We start from the raw sequence: 21293 nt of genomic DNA, 5'->3' as shown, positions 1-21293 counted from the left end.
AAGGTTGCTTCTTCTTGGGCTCATGAATATTACTTTGCTTTTCAGAGAACTTTACAAAAACTGCTTAAGTTTAACAAATACTCACTAACAATTTCCTAAATATTAACTAGAGAGCCCGTACTATGGCGAGCCAACAGGATTCTAAGGGTTTTTCTCTCAGGTAGAGATGAGCTTGGCTTCTGATAAATTTATTCTTGACTTTCTTTAATTTACATATTTCTCCAAGTGAAAGGCTGTCAGCTTCCTTTATCTTTCTTTCTCCAGGAAAGTAATTTGGCCGACTGACGGGCAGTTGCCTCAGCTGAGAACTCTTGTGCTTAAGTACAGGAAACAACATAACATACGTTCAGTTTTTAAGGAATTCGTTTCGGTCGTCGGGAATGCCTGTTGGTGGCTTTTCGAACCATCGTCTATTACATCGTTTTGGCCCCTTTGCTGCTCTAGTCTGGAAGCAGCGACCAGAGAGGGTCGCCGTACATCTAGGACGTGGTTCTGTTGTGGTGCGGTCAAATCTAAGACCCACGGAGCCAATTGAGATGAATCGTGAGCCTTGATTAGCCGGCCGGCGACTGCCGCACAGGGTTAGAAGACATCAGCCCTGAGCTCCCAAAAGAGGCAGTTTATAAAGCCTAGAACCACACCCTGGTTAACAAGTAAGCAGATTACCACACCCTGGTTAATCAGAAGTAAATCCTTAATGCAGGCTTACTGGAAAATCTTCCACCCTTAACAGTTCCATAGTGTAGCGGTCAGCACATCTGCTTTACACACAGAAGGTCCTGGGTTCAAGCCCCAGTGGAGCCACGGTCCATGGTCTATGGCCATGCCACCCTGAACAAGCCTGATCCCATCTGATCTTGGAACCTGAGCAGGGTCAGGCCTGGTTAGTACTTGGATGAGAGACCACCTAGGAAGACCAGGTGCTGTAGAAATTAAAAATCAAAAAAAAAAAGCTGAGAAACTGAGAGGTGAGGGCAGCAGAAGGGATATTGAATTCCCCTGGGTTAGAGCTGGAATTAAGTTACTTAATCAGTGGAGGAAAGGAAGGTCTACTCTCACGCCCGTCTGTGAGAGCCTAACATGTAAGTCAAAGTGTGTAAAAATAATTGCTGAAGGAACAAATGAATGACTGACTCAGTTGCCATAGAAGAGGCTTACCTGTCAAGGAGGTCGCTATGAGGTGTTCCCTCTTCCTCCCCTGGATGCTTTTGCTGGAGCTGCCGTTTTCATTTTCATGTGGATACCTCAGGCTTCATGTCTACATATGAGTAAAACCGTACACCGTAGCTAAAGAAGCTTTAAGGGAAAACAGAAAAAAAAAAAAAAGCAAATCAAGAAGCCGGCATCATGCCTCCTGCTCTTTCTTTTCCATTAAAAAACATTCATTGTCGATGCCTGAATTTCTTAAGCCTTTTTACAGTTTTTAATCTAATTTAATTGACTCCTATTCTAAGAAGCTGATGATTTTTTTTTGCTTTTTATTCCCCTATAGATCTTGCGATCCCCTATAAAACATTTCCGCACAGAGGTTTGGATCATCTTTGTTAGTCCTGAGGGTTAGGTCCAATTAAAAAAGATAATGAAACTTTCCGTTTTAGTTTCCTTACAACCAAAATATGCAATAGTTTAAAAAGAGTTCAAACGTAGTCTCTAGAATTCAAAACTGTACAGTGAAAGAAAGCTGCTTCGGTGATTTTCTGTAAAAATCGTTTCCTCTCAGAGTAGAAGTCGGTTTGCAAATTAACGAGGTAGAGGCAAAATAGAGAATTGCATTGTAAGAGAGTGACTCACAATGTTTTGACTTTTTAAAATATATCTTTCCCGACAGCAAAGACTGCACTTGTCATTTGATTGCTTTCTAATTAATGTTAAGTTTTCCATTATAAATATCACACTTTTGCCACCAGAGCTACCAGTTGTAACCCCATCTTGCCTGTCCTTGAAGGACACACCAGGCAATTATGACGACGGGTGTCTATGATTACAGAGATGCACCTCCTTATAGTCTAATCCTAGATACAATCAGTACAGCCGTAAGGATGCTTCCATTAATAGCAGAGAAGCAAATCAATGTTTGTTTGCTTGGAAGTAAAAATAGGTACTTGCTGATAAGTATGTGTTCCTTGCAACTTTTTTTTTACAAAGAATGAACCCTCGATAAATAAATCTAAGTTACAATTTTCATAAACTATTTAAAAATATATATATTTTTTTTTAAAAGAATGCTGTACTTTCTGCAAAGTAGAAGTTGAATCGTACAGAAAAAAGCGAATCCAAGACCCGTGGCCTGCCCGGCAGAGGTGACCCCGCTTGAAGTTGCAGCCCGAAGAGGGCTTCATGCAAACTTAAAAGAGGAATTTGACCTGGAGGCATCACAGGACCCATCGGGAGTCTCTGAACACAAAACGTTTGCAAATAGCAACTCAAAGCTGTGTTTAAAAGGCTCCAAAATCAGACTAGACCAGCAGTAGGGCCCAAAAGCGTCAGGAACCCTCTCTGCAATGTGCCGCTTTATTTACGAATTTAGATTCAGGGGCAGCCCAAGGTGGCCTCCCTTCCGCCTGTCTGAGAACTGGATGCATTTTGAAGTCTGCGCGGGTGTCTGTCCCCTGGATGTTATGCGATACGGTCTGTATCCAGAATTAATCAGTTCTTACATTTCACTTCCAATTTATTTTTTTCTTTCTAGTTGAGTCGAAGTGGTGAAGCAGGTATTTCTCAGCCCCCTAAGACACTGGCACTTATGCATCCATCTAGAGGAACTGTCATCCTTTGCTTGAAAAAAAAAAATAAAAGCTATTCATCTCTTCTCCTGGCACTTCCTGGAACCTCCCAGCACAGCTTAGTTTATGGTCTTCCTCTAAAACAAAGTCTAAGCTGACTTCGTGGAGGTGTCGTTCCCGCCGTTCCTGGTTCGTTGGGCAGGTACCTGCTGAGCGCCTCCTCTGTGCGGCGCACCGAGGGGGAGCTCGCCACGGCGACGCCCAGCAGCCGGTCCCCCCCCCCCCCCCCGCGCGCACCGACCTAAGTCCTCCTACCCTTCGTGTGAGCCGCCACGCCCTCGCAGAAACACCCGGGACCCCCAGTCTCGCTGTCCTCTTCGTTCTTTAGACCCTCAGTCTTTCCTTCCCGTACATGTTTGTTTGGAAACAAACTCATTTGTTGGTTATTTTACGAATGTCTGTCTCCCCGACCTGAAAACAGAAACCATGTCTGATTCGCTCACCCATTAATTCTCATGCCTGGCACACAGTAATGCTCACTTAATTGGTGTATCGATTTGAGGGTGATGAATGGATGGAGAACGAGGTGCAGTTACTTCCCCCCGAGAGCTCATAGCATGTTACAGGGACATACGCATAGCTGGCCATGGAAGAACAGGTTCAGGGTAAAATGACCAACGTCCTTCCTAAGGTGTTGTGACATTATCTTGTAGGCAATGAGAAGCCAACCCAGAAGTTGAGGTAACAATGATCGGGTTAGTATTTTAGGACACTCCTCCAGGTAGTAGGATGGGGGGCAGCCTCGGGAGGGGAGTCGGCAGGCAGAAAGGGCAGGGGGGCGCTGCGGAGGCCCGAGTCAGGGTGGCGAGGGCTGGACCACAGCGGGAGCGGGGGGCTGAGTCACTGTGGTTCGGCCGTCCCTGTGCTTTCTGAGGAGATTAGGAAGCTTTGTAAGGACCCCCCTCCAAGGGCTGACCCCCTCCTACAGAGATAGTGGGGCCTGGCTTGTAAAAACTCTCCAACCCAGGGGATCCATACAGCAAACGGACCCTCGGACCAAGGGCCAGCGGAAACTTGAGCTGACGCACGCGGCAGTGCCAGCAGAATGCCGTGTTTCTTCCTGGCCGTTCTTCCTGGCCGTTCCTCAGACAGCGCTGGGAAGGCTGAAACTGCAGGTTTGGTCAGACAGACAGACAGTCAACCCATGTTCGCTCGGCACCGGCCACGTACCAGGAAGTGGGGGCGGCTGGGCCAGAAAGATGGGCGCGGATGTGGCTGCCGTCCTTGCAAAGCCCTGGGACCGATGGGCAAAACGGCAGCGAGCGAGCAGGTGCGGCTGGCTCAGTGTGGCAAGTGTTCTTCCAGGAGAGGCGCAGAGAGCCGTGGGCGCACGTGGGAGCAGCAGCCCCCCGGCCCCACAGACCCCACGATCTAAGCTGCAAAGCAAATGAGGAGAGGAGTTAACCGGGGGAGAGGCAGAAGAAGACCGCGCCAGGCAAGGGGGCAGACTCCGAGACAGGAGAGGGAGGCGAGTGGCGGGGGAGGCGAGGGGAGGGCCCGGGAGTCAGGCAAGGACGAGATCGCGCCCCGCCGTCTACGCCAGGAACCCCTCCCACAGCGAGGGCGACGGGAGGCCGGACGGTGCACCTTAGAAAGCCGATGGGTCACGGCGTGGACAGTGCCCTCGGGGGAGGGGCAGGACGTGGGAGGAAAGACAGTTCCCAGGCTGCGGCGGTAATGCGGGCAAGAAAGGACGGCGGCCCCGCGTTCCGGGAGTGGCGAAAGCGTGGAGAGTCATGAACAGACGTGAGAGGGGTGTCAGGGGTGGACTCGTCAGGCTTCGGGGGCCAATGGGGTGACAAGGGGAGGAGGGAGATGTGTTGGGGGCCTCGGGTGACTGAGGAGAGATGCCGAATTCGGCCTGACGTATGCTCAGGTGAAAAGGACCCAAAGGACAAGTCTGGCACTAAGGACAGATTTCGGCCATCGCGTCGGCCGTTCACGTGTCGGCCCGAGGCCAGTCCACAGCGACACGGCCTTTTGAGTTGGGGGGCACCTAGGTGTGAGTCCCTTATGAGCTGTGCGCACTTGGACATTACGTTACTAAACCTGTTTCTTCCTCATAAGCCGGGGTGATAAAACGACCTACCTCATAGGATTTGGGGAGAAGTAAACGAAACTGTGAAGCACTCAGCCTCGATAGACCTTTCGTGGCCGCGGCAGTAGCAGCAGGACCATCTACCCCGAGTAGGTAGATTTGGGAACCACCGGTATACAGATGGCATTTGGGACCACGGGGAGAAATGGGACTGGAACGGAGCGGAGCGGGGCGTTTTAAGGAACACCAGCATTAGAAGGATGCGTAAAGGACGTAGATGGCGGAGACCGAGACGTGGCCAGGGTCGTAAGAGGGAGATGCACCATCACGGAGGCCTAGGGGAGAGACGGTTTCAAAAACGGGAATGGTCAGTTGAGTAAAGTCCTGCTGACAGGTCAAGAACACTAAGGACTGTAAAGCGACATTGAACGACCCCTGAGACGACAATTTAGGTAGCCGGGCGGGGCAAACGCGAGATACAGTAGGTCAGGAGAATCTGCTAGACGTGGATCCCTATTTAGAATGCAAACACTTTTTATTAAGAACAGCCCAGGACAGGGGCATCCGAGCAAGTTAGAAATGTTTTCTCACGATAGAAATTAGATTCTGCCTCGGCGTTCCAGTTTCGTGCGTAACAAAAAGACCTTGAGGTTGGACGTGGCTGCCTCGTTCTAGCTTTTTATCGGGCATCGTCAGGCGCTGGCAAAGGCGAAGGAAAATAACCATTCTAGAGTCATTTCCTCCAGATGAGGCTTCTTGAATACACCATCCAAGCATAATGTGTTTATTCTGTTTTCAAGGCTTTCTTTGAAAAGGAATTAAACTCTATATAGCGTCAGTGGCGATTTTCTGCATTGTGCACATTTTCACTTGGAGAATCACTTTCCCATTGAGAGCATTGCAAGGTCTCAGCTGAGCAGAAACTCCGACAACAGCCTCCGTCTCGAGGCCCCATTTCAGGGTCTTCTCAGTGACTTTCGTGGATCCGAAACCAGCCTGGCTTTCTCAGTGATACCTGCACAGAGTGCACACGGGTTCTGCACAGAGTGCACACGGGTTTTGCATTCATGCTGAGATCTACTTATCCCTGTGTGGACATTGTTTGTGGTCTGTGCTAGGTAAGGCCTTGACCCTCAAACCAAACAAGCCTTATTTCCTGCACACACACACAGATACACACGCGCACACACTCACAGTCACACGCAGGCACACACCATTCAAAGCCTTTCACCTGGAAATAGCATTTGACAGGCAAGGCGACTAAGGCCCCAAATGATCCGTCTTAAGACAAGAGCGTCTCGATGCATCACTGACCAAACCAGAGCCGCTCCCTTCTCGTTAGCCAGCACTGCCTTTTCTTTTTCCCATGTGCACATATTTTTCCAGTCATTATTACTTTTGACGTTTTATCTTATTTTTCAGCTATAGTTGGCATACAGTGTTACACTGGTTCCAAGTGTGCAGCATAGTGGTTAGGCATTTACATAACTGATGAAGCGAGACCCCGGCAAGTCTCATACCCCCCTGACACCACACGCGGGTAGTACGATGTCTCTGACTGTACTTCTTCTGCTGTGCCGTGCACCCCCGAGCCAACGCCGCCTTCTTAGCCGGGGTTCCCAGGCTCTCACGGTCGTCCCCAGTTTTCGGCACCGTCTCAAGGAGGTGGCTCGCAGCGAGTGATTCTTCTTCACACAATCTCAAGTTTGAGAACTGCCGCACTCATGCCTTCTTCCACACGGCCCTCTCTGGAGCCAGACTGGCTGGGTTCAAATCCTGCCTCTGCCACCTGCTCACTGTGGGCAGCTTACTCTCCGCGTGCCTCAGTTTCCCGTTTCGTGCAATGAGGACAGCAGTAGTATCAGCTGACGGTATAACGTTGAGGACGTGAATTGCCGTGTGTCGGATATTTATCGCCGTGCGTGGCCTTAAACCAGTGTGTCTTTCCTCCTCCCCTCTGTCAACTAAAGGCGATAACAGAACCTGCCTCAGAATGTGCTTGAGACGCCGGCCCGAGCTGGTGCGTGTTAAGTGCTCGACGGTCACTGTCAAGCACCCCTCCCCTCAGGCTTTGCCCTCACCAGAGCTCGCTTGCACAGCGGCTGGGCTAGTCCATCAAAATGTTTGTACATCTTCGTGTATCTCCATGGCAGGTCGTTGTCCTGCTGGTTTATTCCCCATTTCTCTCACTTTCCCCATGTTTTTAACAACTGTGTTTTTAACAACTCGAAGCGCAAAACCCAACTCCGCCTGGAAAGAGTTTCCTGGGTTGTGGTGGGTGGAAGGTGGCTGGTAGCTGTCCCCTCATGCGCAGAAGTGGAGTGGCAGCAACAACTGACTTCGGGGAAAACCTCCACAATACTTCAGGTTTCATTACTCGAGAGACAAGTCACAAGGAAGGTGCACGTGTACCCTACGGTAACCCTATCGACTCGGTCGGGCTATGCCGAAGTGGGAACTAGCTTTTGTCTGTCATATATATATTATATCTATGTACATATGTGTGTATCATATATATCCTGTATATGCAAAAGATATATATCCTCTACGTATAAAAATATATATATTTATGTAACCCGTCGCATGCCATGCAGTGTTTTAACCACTTTAGATATAAGGTATTTATTCTTTACAACACTTTTACCATATAATACTAATATTCTCATTATCCCTTTTTGTATAAGGGGAAAATGAAGCACAAAATGAGTAAGTAGCTCAGAGATCAATGCGGTAGTAAGAAGCAGAGCCAGGATTTAACCTAGGGAGTCTGGAGCCGGGGGCCACACACTCCACTGCAATGTGCTCCTGCTGCCCCGTGATTGACACCTGAGATAACTTCAGCGGTAGGAGAGTCTGACTACCTAGAAACTTGGTTATTCCTGTTTTGCTCAGAAATGTACCACTGATTCGTATGAGGTGAAGCCTCCCAAGAAAGTTAATTTAAGCACTAAAGAGCGACAAGGGGGGATTATCTTGCAAATTCCCGCCAACATTATGAACAACCAGGGCTGCAAAGCGAGGCCAAATTCAGAGTTAAAGTGAATACAAATAAAAAGAGAAGACACTTTATATCTTCTCTTTCCAGTATACGACTTCTAAAAGAAAGATGCCTTTTATGTAACATCCGTATGTCCAGGAGAAACGTAGGCAAGTTCGGGGAGAGCGTGATAGAACAGAGACCCCTACTGGTGAGAGCGAGCCTCACTTCGTAGACTCCTGTCATTTATTTTATGAAAAACAGTGCTTCTCATTATTATTGGACATGTGTTGGATATGGACAGTATGCTGGTAAGATACAGAACCTTCCCTTCGAGATAGCTACATTGTAAAAGGGGAAAAAAATGAGACGTAGCCAACTATTTATATAACAACTGGAGCACGAGATCTCTGCTCTCCCTGACGGGAATACCAAGCTGCTTCATAGGGTCCTGCATCATTCAGCTCTGCTTGGGTGAGGCAACCACCAGCATGGGTGCAAGGTCCCTGGGGCCCTTCGTTATTCTCATTTTGAGTCCACAGACCTTGACTGAACACTTACATTCCGAGGATACATGAGAGACAGGCTTCTCCCAGAAGCCAAGAGCCCAGATGCTCATCATTCTAGAGATCCAGGGTGGCCCTACACAGGTGTTTCCCCTCCAGTCCGGAGCTCCCAGGGGTTAGACCTGGTCCAATCAGATGGCATGTTCTTGTCTCTTCTGGGACACTCAGATGTTATTTTGTTTCCCCAGAGGTGAGGCTGTTCCATCAACCCTTTCATGAACTCGTTTGAATTCTCTCCTACGCCATACCAGTTAGCCGAAGTTGGAATTGCACTTCAAAATTATGCTTTTCTAAGTTTTGTCTAGGAGCAGGAGTTCAGAAAGGAGAAATGGGAGAAATGGATGAAGGGAAATAAAGTATAGGAGAGGAGAAAATGAAGGGTAGGGAGATGGCAATTTCACCCTCCTGCTTTGGTTTCATTAGTTAAAACGTTTTGGATTCCATTGAAACCTACTAAACCCCCTAGCCGTAACCACACGTAATGGAAAAGCCTTGATGGCCTTAGAAGAAATAGTTCTCAGTTGGGTTGTTGGTATGCAACCGTTCGTTCTGTTTGGTTTTAGTTTCACTGTGGAATTTGGAGTTAAAGTGAGAAAATTTCCCTACTTGAACATGCAGTTGGATGACTGAGGCGTCCAGTGATCCAAAGAGGATAGCTGCATCCATGGGGGATGAAAGATTTAAAACAAGCGAGGGAGAGATGCGCGCATCGGCACTGAGAATGTAGCCAGCTGCTGCGACGTACCCCTGAGTATTGAAAGGAAATTCAGCAATGCTACCAAAATTTTATGTATGAAACAGCTAAGTGTAAGCATTCTGTGGGGAGCTCTGAAGAAAACAGGCCTCGGTCAACTCTGCCCTGACCGTTGAGAAACCATAATCCCACAGAAGAGAGGAGACCCGTGACTGGCCTAAGACAATAGGAGGAAGCCACAGAGACAGTGAAACAGATGAGGGCAAGGAAGGCACCCCGTACGCCTCGGATCCCCGCTTCCCCCACGCCGTGTCTTCCCCAGAAAGGAAATGAACAAGACAGGAGGTAGTGGAAACAATCAGAGGGCAAATGCAGCTGTTCAGGAATGAGGAGTTAGGGGAGACGAATTAAGGGGAATGGATCTGAATAAAGATCCTAAAAGGTGAACGGATAGAACATAGGGATTTGGATGTGTAGCTTGAGGGAGAAGAGTTATACACAAACACAGATCTAGATACGGAATATTAGAACAGGGGGGATGGGGAGATGGACTTTAAGTCCCGGGTTAGAAAAATGAAATGAAGGCAGTACTAGTAGAAATAGGACAATCCAGAGGGATTTGCCACAGGAAAGTGTGCCGGACGGTGGCATCGTGAATTTCCTTCCCCGCTGTCCCAAAGTCTAGGTGAACCAATGGAGATGTGGCTAGAAACATCGCCCAGGAGGTTGGAAAGGTGGAGCTGGTCTCAGGAAACCGTTTCTAAATCAGGAGATCCACGAGAACCCACGAGACCTTGTGACACCTTGAAACCTCGTGCGAAGAAATCATAGTAATCTGTTTATATTAGGGGTCAACTTGAAATCCCTTTGACTCCCGTGCATTTTGTAGAAGGTTAGTTTAATATAAAAGATTGTTGATTGTAGAGGAAGTTTTCAGACGTGAAGAACAATAAACCATTACGCTAAGAAGAAAAGCATTTGCTTGTGAGACTTTTGATGAGCACTGAAGCTAAGAAATGATTTAACTGTTTAGAGAGTGACTAAATCAAAATGAAATAAACCCATCTATGGCTCAGAGAAGCCGAGAATCAAAAGGTTGAATTTAGCACCAAATATACTTTCAGTGGAATGAGAGAGAGTAAATACTATAATCAGTTGGCTAAAAGCAGTCATTAATATGTAAGATCTTGCCCTTATTATAATGTTCAGATAAAAAAGAAAGCCAAAAAAAAAACAGACACTATAAATGAGAGGGAATTTTTTATACTGTCTTTAAATGAGCATATGGTCATTTTATTGAAAACAAAGAATAAATTCCAAAGTTAAAAACCTGAGACCTAGTCAATAATCTATTTATAATGCCACATGAATAAAGCCAAGTATCCAAGTTTCAGTTCAAACAGAATTTTTATTCTGCTAATGGAGTTGCGATTAGGAGAGAAAAAAATATGTTTTATAGCATTTATTTAAGTGATAAATTTTTTAAAGAATGATGGTTCCATATACCAAAACGTATTTCTCCAGTAATATCAGCCTTATAATTAGGCATAATAGCCTTATAATTAGGCATAAAAGCGTCCACAAATCAAAAATATCTCCATTGCCTGAAATTCTATGGGTAAGGATACCTTTATTTAGGTCAGGATATAACCCACTTCTCATGGTGGACTCAGGCTGTAGAACAGGAGCCGGAGGGGAAGGCTGCTGGACAGATATTCCGATGGAGAATGGGAGGGGGCAGGGAGGGAGGGGGCAGCTGCGTGTGCTGTGTTGGAGAGCCCTGGGCAGCCCCAGAGAGGCTGAGAACTTGGCCCTGCCAGACAAGACCAGGGAAGGCAGGTGCATGCAGGGGCAGAGGGCAGAAGAGGAAGCAAGCTGACGAGTGCCCAGGATAAATAAAACTCACCCCACCACGTCTCCCAGGCCAGCCCAGGAGGCCAGTTTGCAGTCGGGCAATTATGTTCTCATTTTCAGCCTTCCTAGTCATGGTTTTGCAGAGAGCGAGTTCGTTCTTCTCGACCTCTTTCTATCGCGAATTTTGGCATTCTTTGTTTATCTGCCAAATATATGGTACCTGACAATCTCCCAACCATATCATTAGGATGAGAGCTCTAAAGCAAAAAAGATCGAGCAACATAACAGTTGTGTCTTTTGCAACAGTGCTAAGTCATCATCTGCTTATGCTTTGTTCCCTTGTCTGCTTAGACTCTCAGAAGCAAACACCTACCATTTATGCAATCAGAGGATGGGGCCGTGGGAATGATACTGTGGGGTTTTTTTTTTAATTACTATTATGTTAACTCTTTTATTTATATAGAAAGCTTAGAATTTGTTTCTTTTTTTGTTTCAGCTTAATGCCTTAGGAAATCAGATTTAGAAACTAAGGGCCACAGATGGCCTTTGTTGGATTTGTATTTACATAAATAAAGATTTGATGGGGATAACACAGTATCTTCAATGGACATTCTTTGGATTGAGTGCTCAGACCTGAACAAAAATCCTAGAAAATGCTTTTTTGAGGAATTCTAAACCAGTTTGTAAATAATGTGGCAAAACGAATTTTGTGTTTTCGATTATGTTTATCTAAATGATCCCAAACCATAAAAGAGTACTCATCCTATGAGGAAACATGATTCAGTCAGCCTCTCCTGGTGCCCAAAACTTTCAGCCTCCTAGAGGCCATTTAACGCGGTACAGCTGGCCGGAGGCAGCCAGGGCCCAGTGGACTGCTGCTTTGTGGGCTATCTGACGGTAATGTGTTTAGTCATGCCTTCTGCCTGCTTGGGGAGGTCACGTTTTAGCTTCTTTGGCATATACGAAACTGGCTTGGCACTCAGAAGTCCTAGAAGTCTAACAGACAAAGCTGTGCTCAATAAGCAACTCTGCAAACAGCAGCTGTGACCACAAACGAGATAGCCGTTTGTTTGTGACTAAATCGTACGGAGGCTTCCGGTCACGCATAAGGTCTTTCCCACCGTATCTTCAAACACAGCCAGCAATATTTACCAGTATTCTCATCTCCAGAGGAGAAATACAGCTGGTCATAGGTATGTAAATGCACGTGTGCTCGTACTGCACCGTAGATTTAAGGTGCTTTTATGACAGATGTTCGCCTCTTCACGTAGTTGTGCATCTTCAGCACTGTGAGGAAGGACAGCTCCACCTCCTCTGTGGCTGGGGTGGGGTTCCCAGGCGCCCTGTCCTCTAGTCTTCTCCTTTCAGCAGTAGCGACCTAAGACAAAGAACCCCAAAGCTCCAGAAAACCCATTATGAAAACCAGAAAAAGAAGTGATTTTCACTATGGAAATCAAGAAATTTTTTTTTTAAGAAGCTAGGGCTTTTAAACTGGGCCTTATTCAAAACAGTTGGGTACCACGCAAAGCATGGGCTAGTAAGCAGATGCTCCTTCCAGACACTGGAAGGCAGAGATGTGTGGTAGCCTTCAGACCTGACCTCTCCCCTCTCTTGGCAGCTAGCGAATATTGTACAGATGACAGGGAGTGAGACCTGGCCAGAGGCCGTGACAGGGTGACCACACATAAGTCAACAGCTGACAAACTTCTACCTAAAAAGAAAGAAATTCGAACACAAGAGTATTTCAGCTTTATATAAAACTTATCTGAGCATTTGTCATAATATCAGCAGAGTATTTTTCCATGAAGACTAAATATCACGGTGGTTGAATTTGCCTTGCTGACCAGGAACCACTGTGCACATAAGTATTAGTCTGTGAAAGCTAATTCATTGAATAAATGCAATAAATGCCATAAAATAGCACCTACGAGGTGCTATGTATAGTTAAGCTCTAATCTTGATCTTACGAGCTCTATTACATGAAAAATAGATACCTCAGAGCTGGGCGAGTGACTGAACCAAACAGCGTGGAAAAGCCCCACAAGGCCTAACAGCTCATCTTGTTTCCAGAACTGAGACCCACTGGTTAAAAATCTGTGGAAGAACCTGCAAAGTTGATTTTTTTTTTCATGGCAGTCATTGATGTTTGAGGTTAGAACTTCTCAAACGTAAAGGTGCATGTGAATCCCTTGGGATCTTGTGAAAACAAGCTGATTCAGTGGGCCTGGGAGGGAGTTTGAGATACTGCCCTTCCAATAAGCTCCTGGATGTTGCTGCTGGATCGAGGACCACATTTTGATTGACAAGCCCTTATGTAGCCTTCATGACAGAAGCCGGAGTGACTCTGTGCAGATAATAGAATGTGTCTATATGATTGTTAAAAATGTCCACATCAGACAGCTATGAAAGGCAGGGCCCCTCTGCCCCATAAACACCTCCTCGGTCCCTAGTAAGTACAGAAGTGCTTGAGCCCATTCAAATTGTGGTCCCCGATTGTTGCCATCAAAACAAGGCAAACGGGACTCCACTAAAGGCCCTTGTTTGTGATGCTCGCCTTTATGCCGCGAAGAAGACCTGCCATGTGAGCTGCAGCTGCCCGCTGGCCATGGGACAGCACGCAGCCTGCCCCCGAGAGCAGCTGTAACGTGAATCACGCCCGTTTTCCTCCGTCCTGCTGGATTTGGCTCCGTCTAACATGTTCCCTTGGCAGGGCTGCTTCGTTTCGGCGTGACCCTGGCATGTCTTCTGTTTTCTGGCATTTTTATAATGTGGTCTAAATGATGTTGACCCCGAAAATACTTTTCAGAAGAGGTTTACTGCAGAGATTCATTAAAAGGAGAAATAACGATTGCATTGCGGCTTTGTTTTTTTCTTTCTTTCTTTGAAGCTGCCAGATGTTCTTTAGATATGGGGATAACGGTGGAAATATATCCTTGCAGTTTCCTGCTAATGGTCATTGAGGAGCTGATGATGCTGACTAGGTGTCCAAGGAACAAAGCCAGTTTTTAATGGCACTTTAATTCTGGAAATTTAGAAGCCTTCCTTGCAGAAATTGGAAGTTGGAGCGGGTGAGAAATAATTCAGCAAATGGGTGTGCTTTCAGGGAACAGCTGGTATAAATAGGTTGCTAAACTAGTCTCTGGCCTGTGTGACTTCAGAGTGTACACTTCAAGTGAGATCTTACAAAAGAAAATCGTTCTGGCAAATGATATAGTGTGTGTCTCATGATGTTTTCATGTACCAATAAACTGGGTTGTTGTTGTTTTTTTTTTTTTTTAAGAGAAATGTCTCTTTTTCAAAACCCAAAGTTCTGATTAAAATACTTGTAATACGAGGAAATACGAATTTCAGGGATAAATGAGGTCGTGAGGCAAGGCTCACTCTGAGTTTTCCACCGGGACCCAGCTGTTGGAGGTAACGGGATTGAAAACCTAACTGCGTAGTTACGATAGAGCAGCACCTAAACGCCATGAGGGTTTGCTGTGCTGAAGTGAATTTCCACGTCGAGAAGTATATCCTGCAACTTCGAGCCAAATTCTACTTCTGTTACATTTACTGTGTTAAAAAAAAAACAACAACAACAACAACAATTCTACAATAAGACAATAAACTTGCATTGGGCTTATCGCATCACGTGTCAACCTTGGTACATATTGCATAATCTGTTTAACAGGTTGTCTTTCTGGGAGAACACCAAGCTTCACAAGATATTTAAAATAAGTCGTTTCTTTACCTGGAGAGCAAACAGTTTTGACAGATTGAAGTTGAACATGAGACAGAATGTCACACACTTCAGTAGCTTATGGTTTCTTTAACGTGAGTGTGGGGGTTCCTTCTTCGAGGACTACTCCCAGTCAGGCTGTGTGTACTCGCTTTAAAGGCAGCCATGTTTGTTAGCTGCCACCAACTAAACTCTACACTGTGTCAGTAATGCAACATTTCATTGTTTTCCAGAATTAGCGACCGAAATAAAATGACCAACAGTCTAGCTCTGACCGAGGGGCTGAGAAAAACTGAAGGTCCACCTTGGATATGGAAAATCTAGGATATGGAGTCTCAGTGTAAGGGTGATGGCAGCCATCCCCGTACTCAAAATTCCCAAAGTGTGTTAGCAACAGAGTGACCTCCTAGAAAACGCAGAGGCATCTAGTTCCTCAGGGTAAGAGCCGAAGAGTAGATGGAATCTGACCAGTACTTCCTTCGGAATATTTTAGTGACAGAATGTTGTGAGTGTCGCCTTGCCGTTGGGCTCTGAGGTAGAGATTCAAGGTGGGTATTCCCAGCTTGCCCTTAATAAACTCTCTGAATTTGTTATCTATGGGTTTACGTAAACCTTCTTGAGGGGATTTCTAACTCTAACCTTCACAATCTCTTAGAGTGGATGAAGAGAACCTTTATTGTGATTCATTGATCTGCAATTTTAAAGGAAATTCTGATGTGTTCTCAAGTAAAAAGTATTTAATTTAGTTTTATTTAAGAAAAAAAACAAAACAAAATAACTAATAAATACTATTCTTTAAGTTAAAGAACCATAAGTCTTTATTTAATAGCTGCAACACATTCTGAAATATATTATACCATGGTTTTACTTTATAGCAATTTAAGAAAGAAGCTGGAAAAGGCAATGAAAGGTATAAAGGAGGCATAAGAGGAGAAAAGAGAAAGGGAAAGAAGAGTAACCCAGATGCAGAGAAACAGAGGAGGGAAAAAGAAAAACAAGCTCAGAGTCCCGATGTCAGAGATAAACTAATTTTTTCACAGTCTGATGTTTACTGAGCTGTGTGTTTAATCATTATCTTTTCCATATGTGAACTAGACGCTGAATCTCTAAATTAAACAGTCGCCATCAGGATATGTTTCACAGGGCTACAAATAACGGAGACCAGTGACACCTTCCAAGGTCATTGGCAAAGATCGGAAGAAACAAGGCCAGACCCGACGTAGGTAGGAGAGGTTTCAGGTTTCCTACTTCTCCAAGAAGCGCTTCCTTCCACTGCCGTCAAACCTTCATCTTCACGCACTCCATGTCAGCCTGAGACACAGGGTAACGGTGAGGCAGTCTGACTCGGCCTGTCTGTCTCTTACATGGTTTTACAGGTTTCCCGCCTACCAGTGCTTGGCCTTTGTCTTCCAAGACTGAAGTCCTGCTCATTTCAGCCTCCAGTAATAGGTGCACCTTTCATTTATTTAGCGATGTCTGTGTGGCTGGCATTCTCCAAAACTACCATGAAATAACAATGATTATTGTCTTCATTCGACAGACTTGTAAACTCAGACACAGAGAGGTTAAGTAACTTGCCCAAGGTCACGCAGTAAGCGATAAAGCCAGGCTCAGCCCTCAGAACGCCTGACTCTGAAGTCCAGTCGCTTGGTTCTCTTCCTCCTTCCCACTGAGCCCTCCCCCTTCCTTCCACATCGACACGGGGCTGTTACTCCCCTGCCTGAGATGTCTGCCCTGCGCTGAGATCGCCGTGGACGGCCTTCGAGCTCTTCCTCACGAAGCCTCCCCTGGCTGAACGAAGCTGTTCACAGTGTTCTTCCCCGCGTGACCCTGGCCAGAGGCCCACAGGTCCCGGGTCGAAGGCTCTCCTGACTCAGTTCCATCCACACAAATAGTATGGCTCCGTGAGAAGCATTGTGGTGCTGAGCACCACGCCATCTCTGCACGTGGAGGCCTGCATTCGTGGTTTTGGTTGTAGAATAAAACTCGTGGAAATCATGAATTCCTTCCGGCTTATGTAGCACGTGTGGTGATTCACTTAAGACAACACCAAACTGGGTGGTTCAGAGAGAAAAATTACCAATAACTACGAGAGGAGAGGTGACTGCTCCCCCAAAAGCTACTCCCAAGGGTAGTCGCTCACACAGATGTGCCTGAGAATAATGGGTGGGGAGGGGGAGGGGAACATGGATTTTTTTCACATCACTCAGGCCCTAGAACTTAAATGTATGCTACGTTAGACTCCCAAGTGCGATGAACTCACCAAAAAAGTGAATGTATTTGTATGAGAGAATTTTAGGTTGTAAAGTTACCTCCTTGGAATGCCGCTGCGCAGTGCGATCCACATCCTTTACGGAATGGTGGACCCGTGTGTGTCTCCCAGCTGCCCGAGCAACCACGGGGACCTGCTCACGCGGGCTTTCTTGTCTTTTCCAGATCCTGGCCATCGTGTCGATCCTGTTCATCGTGCTCTCCACCATCGCGCTGTCGCTCAACACCCTGCCCGAGCTGCAGGAAACAGACGAGTTCGGACAGGCCAATGACAACCCGCAGCTGGCGCACGTGGAGGCGGTGTGCATCGCCTGGTTCACCATGGAGTACCTCCTGCGCTTCCTGTCCTCGCCGAATAAGTGGAAGTTCTTCAAAGGCCCGCTCAACGTCATCGACCTGCTGGCCATCCTGCCGTACTACGTCACCATCTTCCTCACCGAGTCCAACAAGAGCGTGCTGCAGTTCCAGAACGTGCGGCGCGTGGTCCAGATCTTCCGCATCATGCGCATCCTGCGCATCCTGAAGCTCGCCAGGCACTCGACGGGCCTGCAGTCCCTGGGCTTCACCCTCAGGCGGAGCTACAACGAGCTGGGCTTGCTGATACTGTTCCTGGCCATGGGGATAATGATATTCTCCAGCCTGGTGTTCTTTGCGGAGAAGGACGAAGACGCCACCAAGTTCACCAGTATCCCGGCGTCGTTCTGGTGGGCCACCATCACCATGACCACTGTGGGCTACGGCGACATCTACCCAAAAACGTTACTGGGGAAGATCGTGGGGGGCCTCTGCTGCATCGCGGGGGTCCTGGTGATCGCCCTTCCCATCCCAATCATTGTGAACAATTTCTCGGAGTTTTACAAGGAGCAGAAACGCCAGGAGAAGGCCATTAAAAGGAGGGAGGCCCTCGAGCGGGCCAAACGAAATGGAAGCATCGTGTCTATGAACCTGAAAGACGCCTTCGCCCGCAGCATGGAGCTGATCGACGTGGCCGCGGAGAAGGCGGGCGAGTCGGCCAACGCCAAGGACTCGGCCGACGACAGCCACCTGTCCCCCAGCCGCTGGAAGTGGGCCAGGAAGGCGCTGTCCGAAACGAGCTCCAACAAGTCCTACGAGAACAAGTACCAGGAGGTGAGCCAGAAGGACTCGCACGAGCAGCTGAACAACACGTCGGCCTGCAGCCCGCAGCACCTGAGCGCGCAGAAGCTGGAGCTGCTGTACAACGAGCTCACCAGGCCGCAGGCGCACGCGCAGCCGGGCGGGGAGGGCGCGGCGCCGCCCGCGGGCCCCGCGGCGCGCGAGGAGGAGATCGAGATGGAGGAGGTGGCGTGCGCGCGGGAGCAGCTGGCCGTGGCGCAGGCCGAGGTCGTGGTGGACATGAAGAGCACCTCGAGCATCGACAGCTTCACCAGCTGCGCCACCGACTTCACCGAGACCGAGCGGTCGCCCCTGCCGCCGCCCTGCGCCTCCCACCTGCACATGAAGTTCCCGCCCGAGCTCCTCGGGGCCGAGGAGCCCCAGAGGGCCCGCGGGCCCCCCTTTCCACCGCTCGCCAGAGAGAAAGGGCCCGCGGGCCGGGGCGCCGCCCCGGAGTACGCTCCCGTCGACCTGACTCCGAACCCCGACTCCGGCGGGCCCCAGAGCGCGCCGCCCGACAGTGCCTCCGAGAGCCCCAGGAGCTCGCTGCGGGGCAGCCACCCGCTCAAGGCGCGCTCGCTGCGGGTGAACTTCCAGGAGGCCCGGGGCGGCGCGCCGCAGACCCCGCCCAGCACCGCGCGGCCGCTGCCCGTCTCCGCCGCCGAGCTCCCGCTCGCGGGCCCGCAGCTCCTCAGCACCATCCTCCTGGAGGAGGACCCCGCGCGCGGCGACAGAGCCGCGCCGGGCGCCGGGGTCCCCGCGCATTGTCAGGGCCCTTCCCAGGGGCCCGCCCTGCGGTTCCCCAAGCAGAAACCCTTTCCTTTCTCGTCGAGAGAGAGGCGGAGCTTCACCGAGATAGACACTGGCGAGGACGGTGACTTCTTGGAGCTCCAAGGGACCAGGCAGGACAAGCAGGCAGACCCCAGCCCCAACTGCTTTGCAGAGAAGGCTAGCGATGGAAGAGACCCTTTAAGAGAAGAGGCCTGTGTGGACTCTTCCCCCGCCCAGGACACGAGTCACAATTGTAGGCAAGACATTTACCACGCTATGGCCGAAGTTAAAAAGGACGGTAGTCAAGAGGGGTACAAGATGGAAAACCACTTGTTTGCCCCAGAAATCCATTCTAACCCGGAAGACACAGGTTATTGTCCCACACGTGAAACCAGCATGTGACTAGTTACAAAAGCAATAATTTAAAAAAAAAAAAAAAACTTGTTTCTTAAAAATGCGGTTAATAATGCCTGTGAACTAAAAAATAAGAAGCCCCCCTTCCCCCCAAAAAAGTGCATAAAATGTTATTTTTGCATGGCATGAACAGTTTAGTTTAAAGACTGTTTAAATAAAAAGTCAAGACTGCATTTTGTAACAAACAAAAATGACTGAGGAACAGAGAACAAATAAAGAGCTCTGTCAGGAGCCAGTATTCTGCAGTGTCTGACATTTCTGATCCTTTCATTTCAAATCGTAGACAGATTTTCAACTTCCAACTTTTCCGTTACAATGAATTTTAGAATTTGTACATGAAAGGATGAAATGTCATTGCACGCGTTCGTAATTGCGAAGAGCAAGGTGCTCTGAGCTTGCAAAATGCCTCACTTTGTACATAACGGGGCCCGGGATGCAAAAGTGTCATGAACCCGCGGAAGCGACTTTCTGAGACGCAGCTCCTCCCTTCCCGGCGCTGCGTGGAGGAGCTGTACAGACTTCTTGTTGCAAAATTGCAACCTCTTCCTACACCATGTCACCTGTCTCGCTTTGAGTTATAAAGCTCTTCTAAGTACATTTGTTTAAAGGAATACAGTATTTCCATTCATTTGTGATGTAATTCATAGGGCGCGTTTTTCTTTTGGGCTTAGTTACGGCATCTGTGATTTTATTTATAAATCATGACATAGGCAAGATTTAATGACCAGATATCAAAACATTCGGAAATCAAGCTTGAAATTTTGCCAGGCAATTAGATATCATGCCACAGACTATTACAGCTGTGCATTTTTAGAAAACCTGAAAATACAAAAAAAGTTATATCGTATAGTTAAACGTTTTTTTTTTAATGGCACTCCACATTTGGAAATCAGATTTGGTGGTGGTGTTTTGTTTTGTTTTATTACACCTTTGCCATCTAAAGATGACTTTTTTTTTTTACCAGTATCCAACATAACCTTTTCCATCTAAAAAAAAATCTAAGGATAGAATGCAGATATACCAAAATGGGAATTCCAAAAAGTGACTTCTAACAAACTAAGAGCAGAGCTATTTTTGTGAGACTGCCATCCCCCACCCCCATCCCCACCCCCCACCCCCCATAAATAGAGTTGGGTTCGGAAATGAGTTACCATAAAAAGACCCTGAGCTGGTAATGGGTCACCCCATATTTACCAATGGGGGAAGGAGACGCTGCCAATTCGGAAGGGCCACAGATGTCAGCAGCAACCTCTAGTAATTGCAGCAACTAGAAACACCACCACCACCCCCACCCCAATGCTTCCAGTGTCTCCAAAGGGTGTTCTGGACTACGCTTGTAACCACTTCCAGAATGTTCTACTGAGAACAGTGAAATCCAGAGGAGTTAAGGCACTGGCAGGTGGTTGCCCTTTGGTGAAGTCTGTGCTAGAACACATGTCATTTGAGTCCACTTTGCTTAAAAGAAATCAAAGCTCCGGCTCCGGTGTGTGATCCTGGATGAGTCTTGAAAACCTCTCTTTGTCTCAGTTTTGCCCCAATAAAAACCAAGACAAAATTATTTATCAGCTCCCTTAAGCTTTCAGATTAATATGATTTCTTGATCTCTCTCAGGAATGTCCAAATTTTGCCTCAGTATAATGCATTTTGTATGCGTGTGTGTGCGTGTGCGCAGTTCAGGGAAATAGGAAAATTCTGGGCCAAATTTAGAACGCAACTATTTGTGGATTCGATAAAAAGAAAATACTAAATTTTATTCTAATTTTAAAATTTAAAAAAAACCACTGGAAAAAGATAACCTAAATATTTAGAATCTAACTTAAGAAATAACATTCCTTTTTTAACAGAATCTGGTCATTATATCTCAGATAAGAAAACAAGTCTTGATCTTAGTTGAAATCCAAGAACCCCTACTGCTAAAAATAATTTTAGACATTTATTTTTCACCGTGCTTAGAATTTAATGGTTTTCATGTTCGTTTCTAAACATAACTTTTAAGAGTTTATGGTCATTAATCATCAATATTTACATTACTCATACTTATTTCAGAATCTAAAACTAAATGTCGATCAG

The 21293-nt window shown here is 47.2% G+C and overlaps 1 protein-coding gene and 1 pseudogene across 4 annotated transcripts in view; both read left to right on the top strand.

Annotated features, from left to right (window-relative positions):
* The window catches only part of KCNB2 (potassium voltage-gated channel subfamily B member 2), a 283417-nt gene extending 262424 nt beyond the window's left edge, over nucleotides 1-20993 (top strand). For all 4 annotated transcript variants that reach the window (XM_016153715.2, XM_036232796.1, XM_036232795.1 and 1 more), the window contains one exon: nucleotides 17070-20993. In XM_016153715.2, coding sequence (XP_016009201.2) covers nucleotides 17070-19211 — 2142 coding nt within the window. In that variant the 3' untranslated portion in view covers nucleotides 19212-20993. The remainder of the gene's footprint in view (nucleotides 1-17069) is intronic.
* On the top strand, nucleotides 814-932 carry LOC118612184 (annotated as a pseudogene).
* Nucleotides 20994-21293: the final 300 nt, after the last annotated feature.

The sequence above is a fragment of the Rousettus aegyptiacus genome, unplaced genomic scaffold (assembly GCF_014176215.1).
Source record: "Rousettus aegyptiacus isolate mRouAeg1 unplaced genomic scaffold, mRouAeg1.p scaffold_m13_p_15, whole genome shotgun sequence".
NCBI lineage: Eukaryota > Metazoa > Chordata > Mammalia > Chiroptera > Pteropodidae > Rousettus > Rousettus aegyptiacus.
Note: the sequence above shows the minus strand (reverse complement) of the source record. Positions and strands in the feature narration are given on the sequence as shown.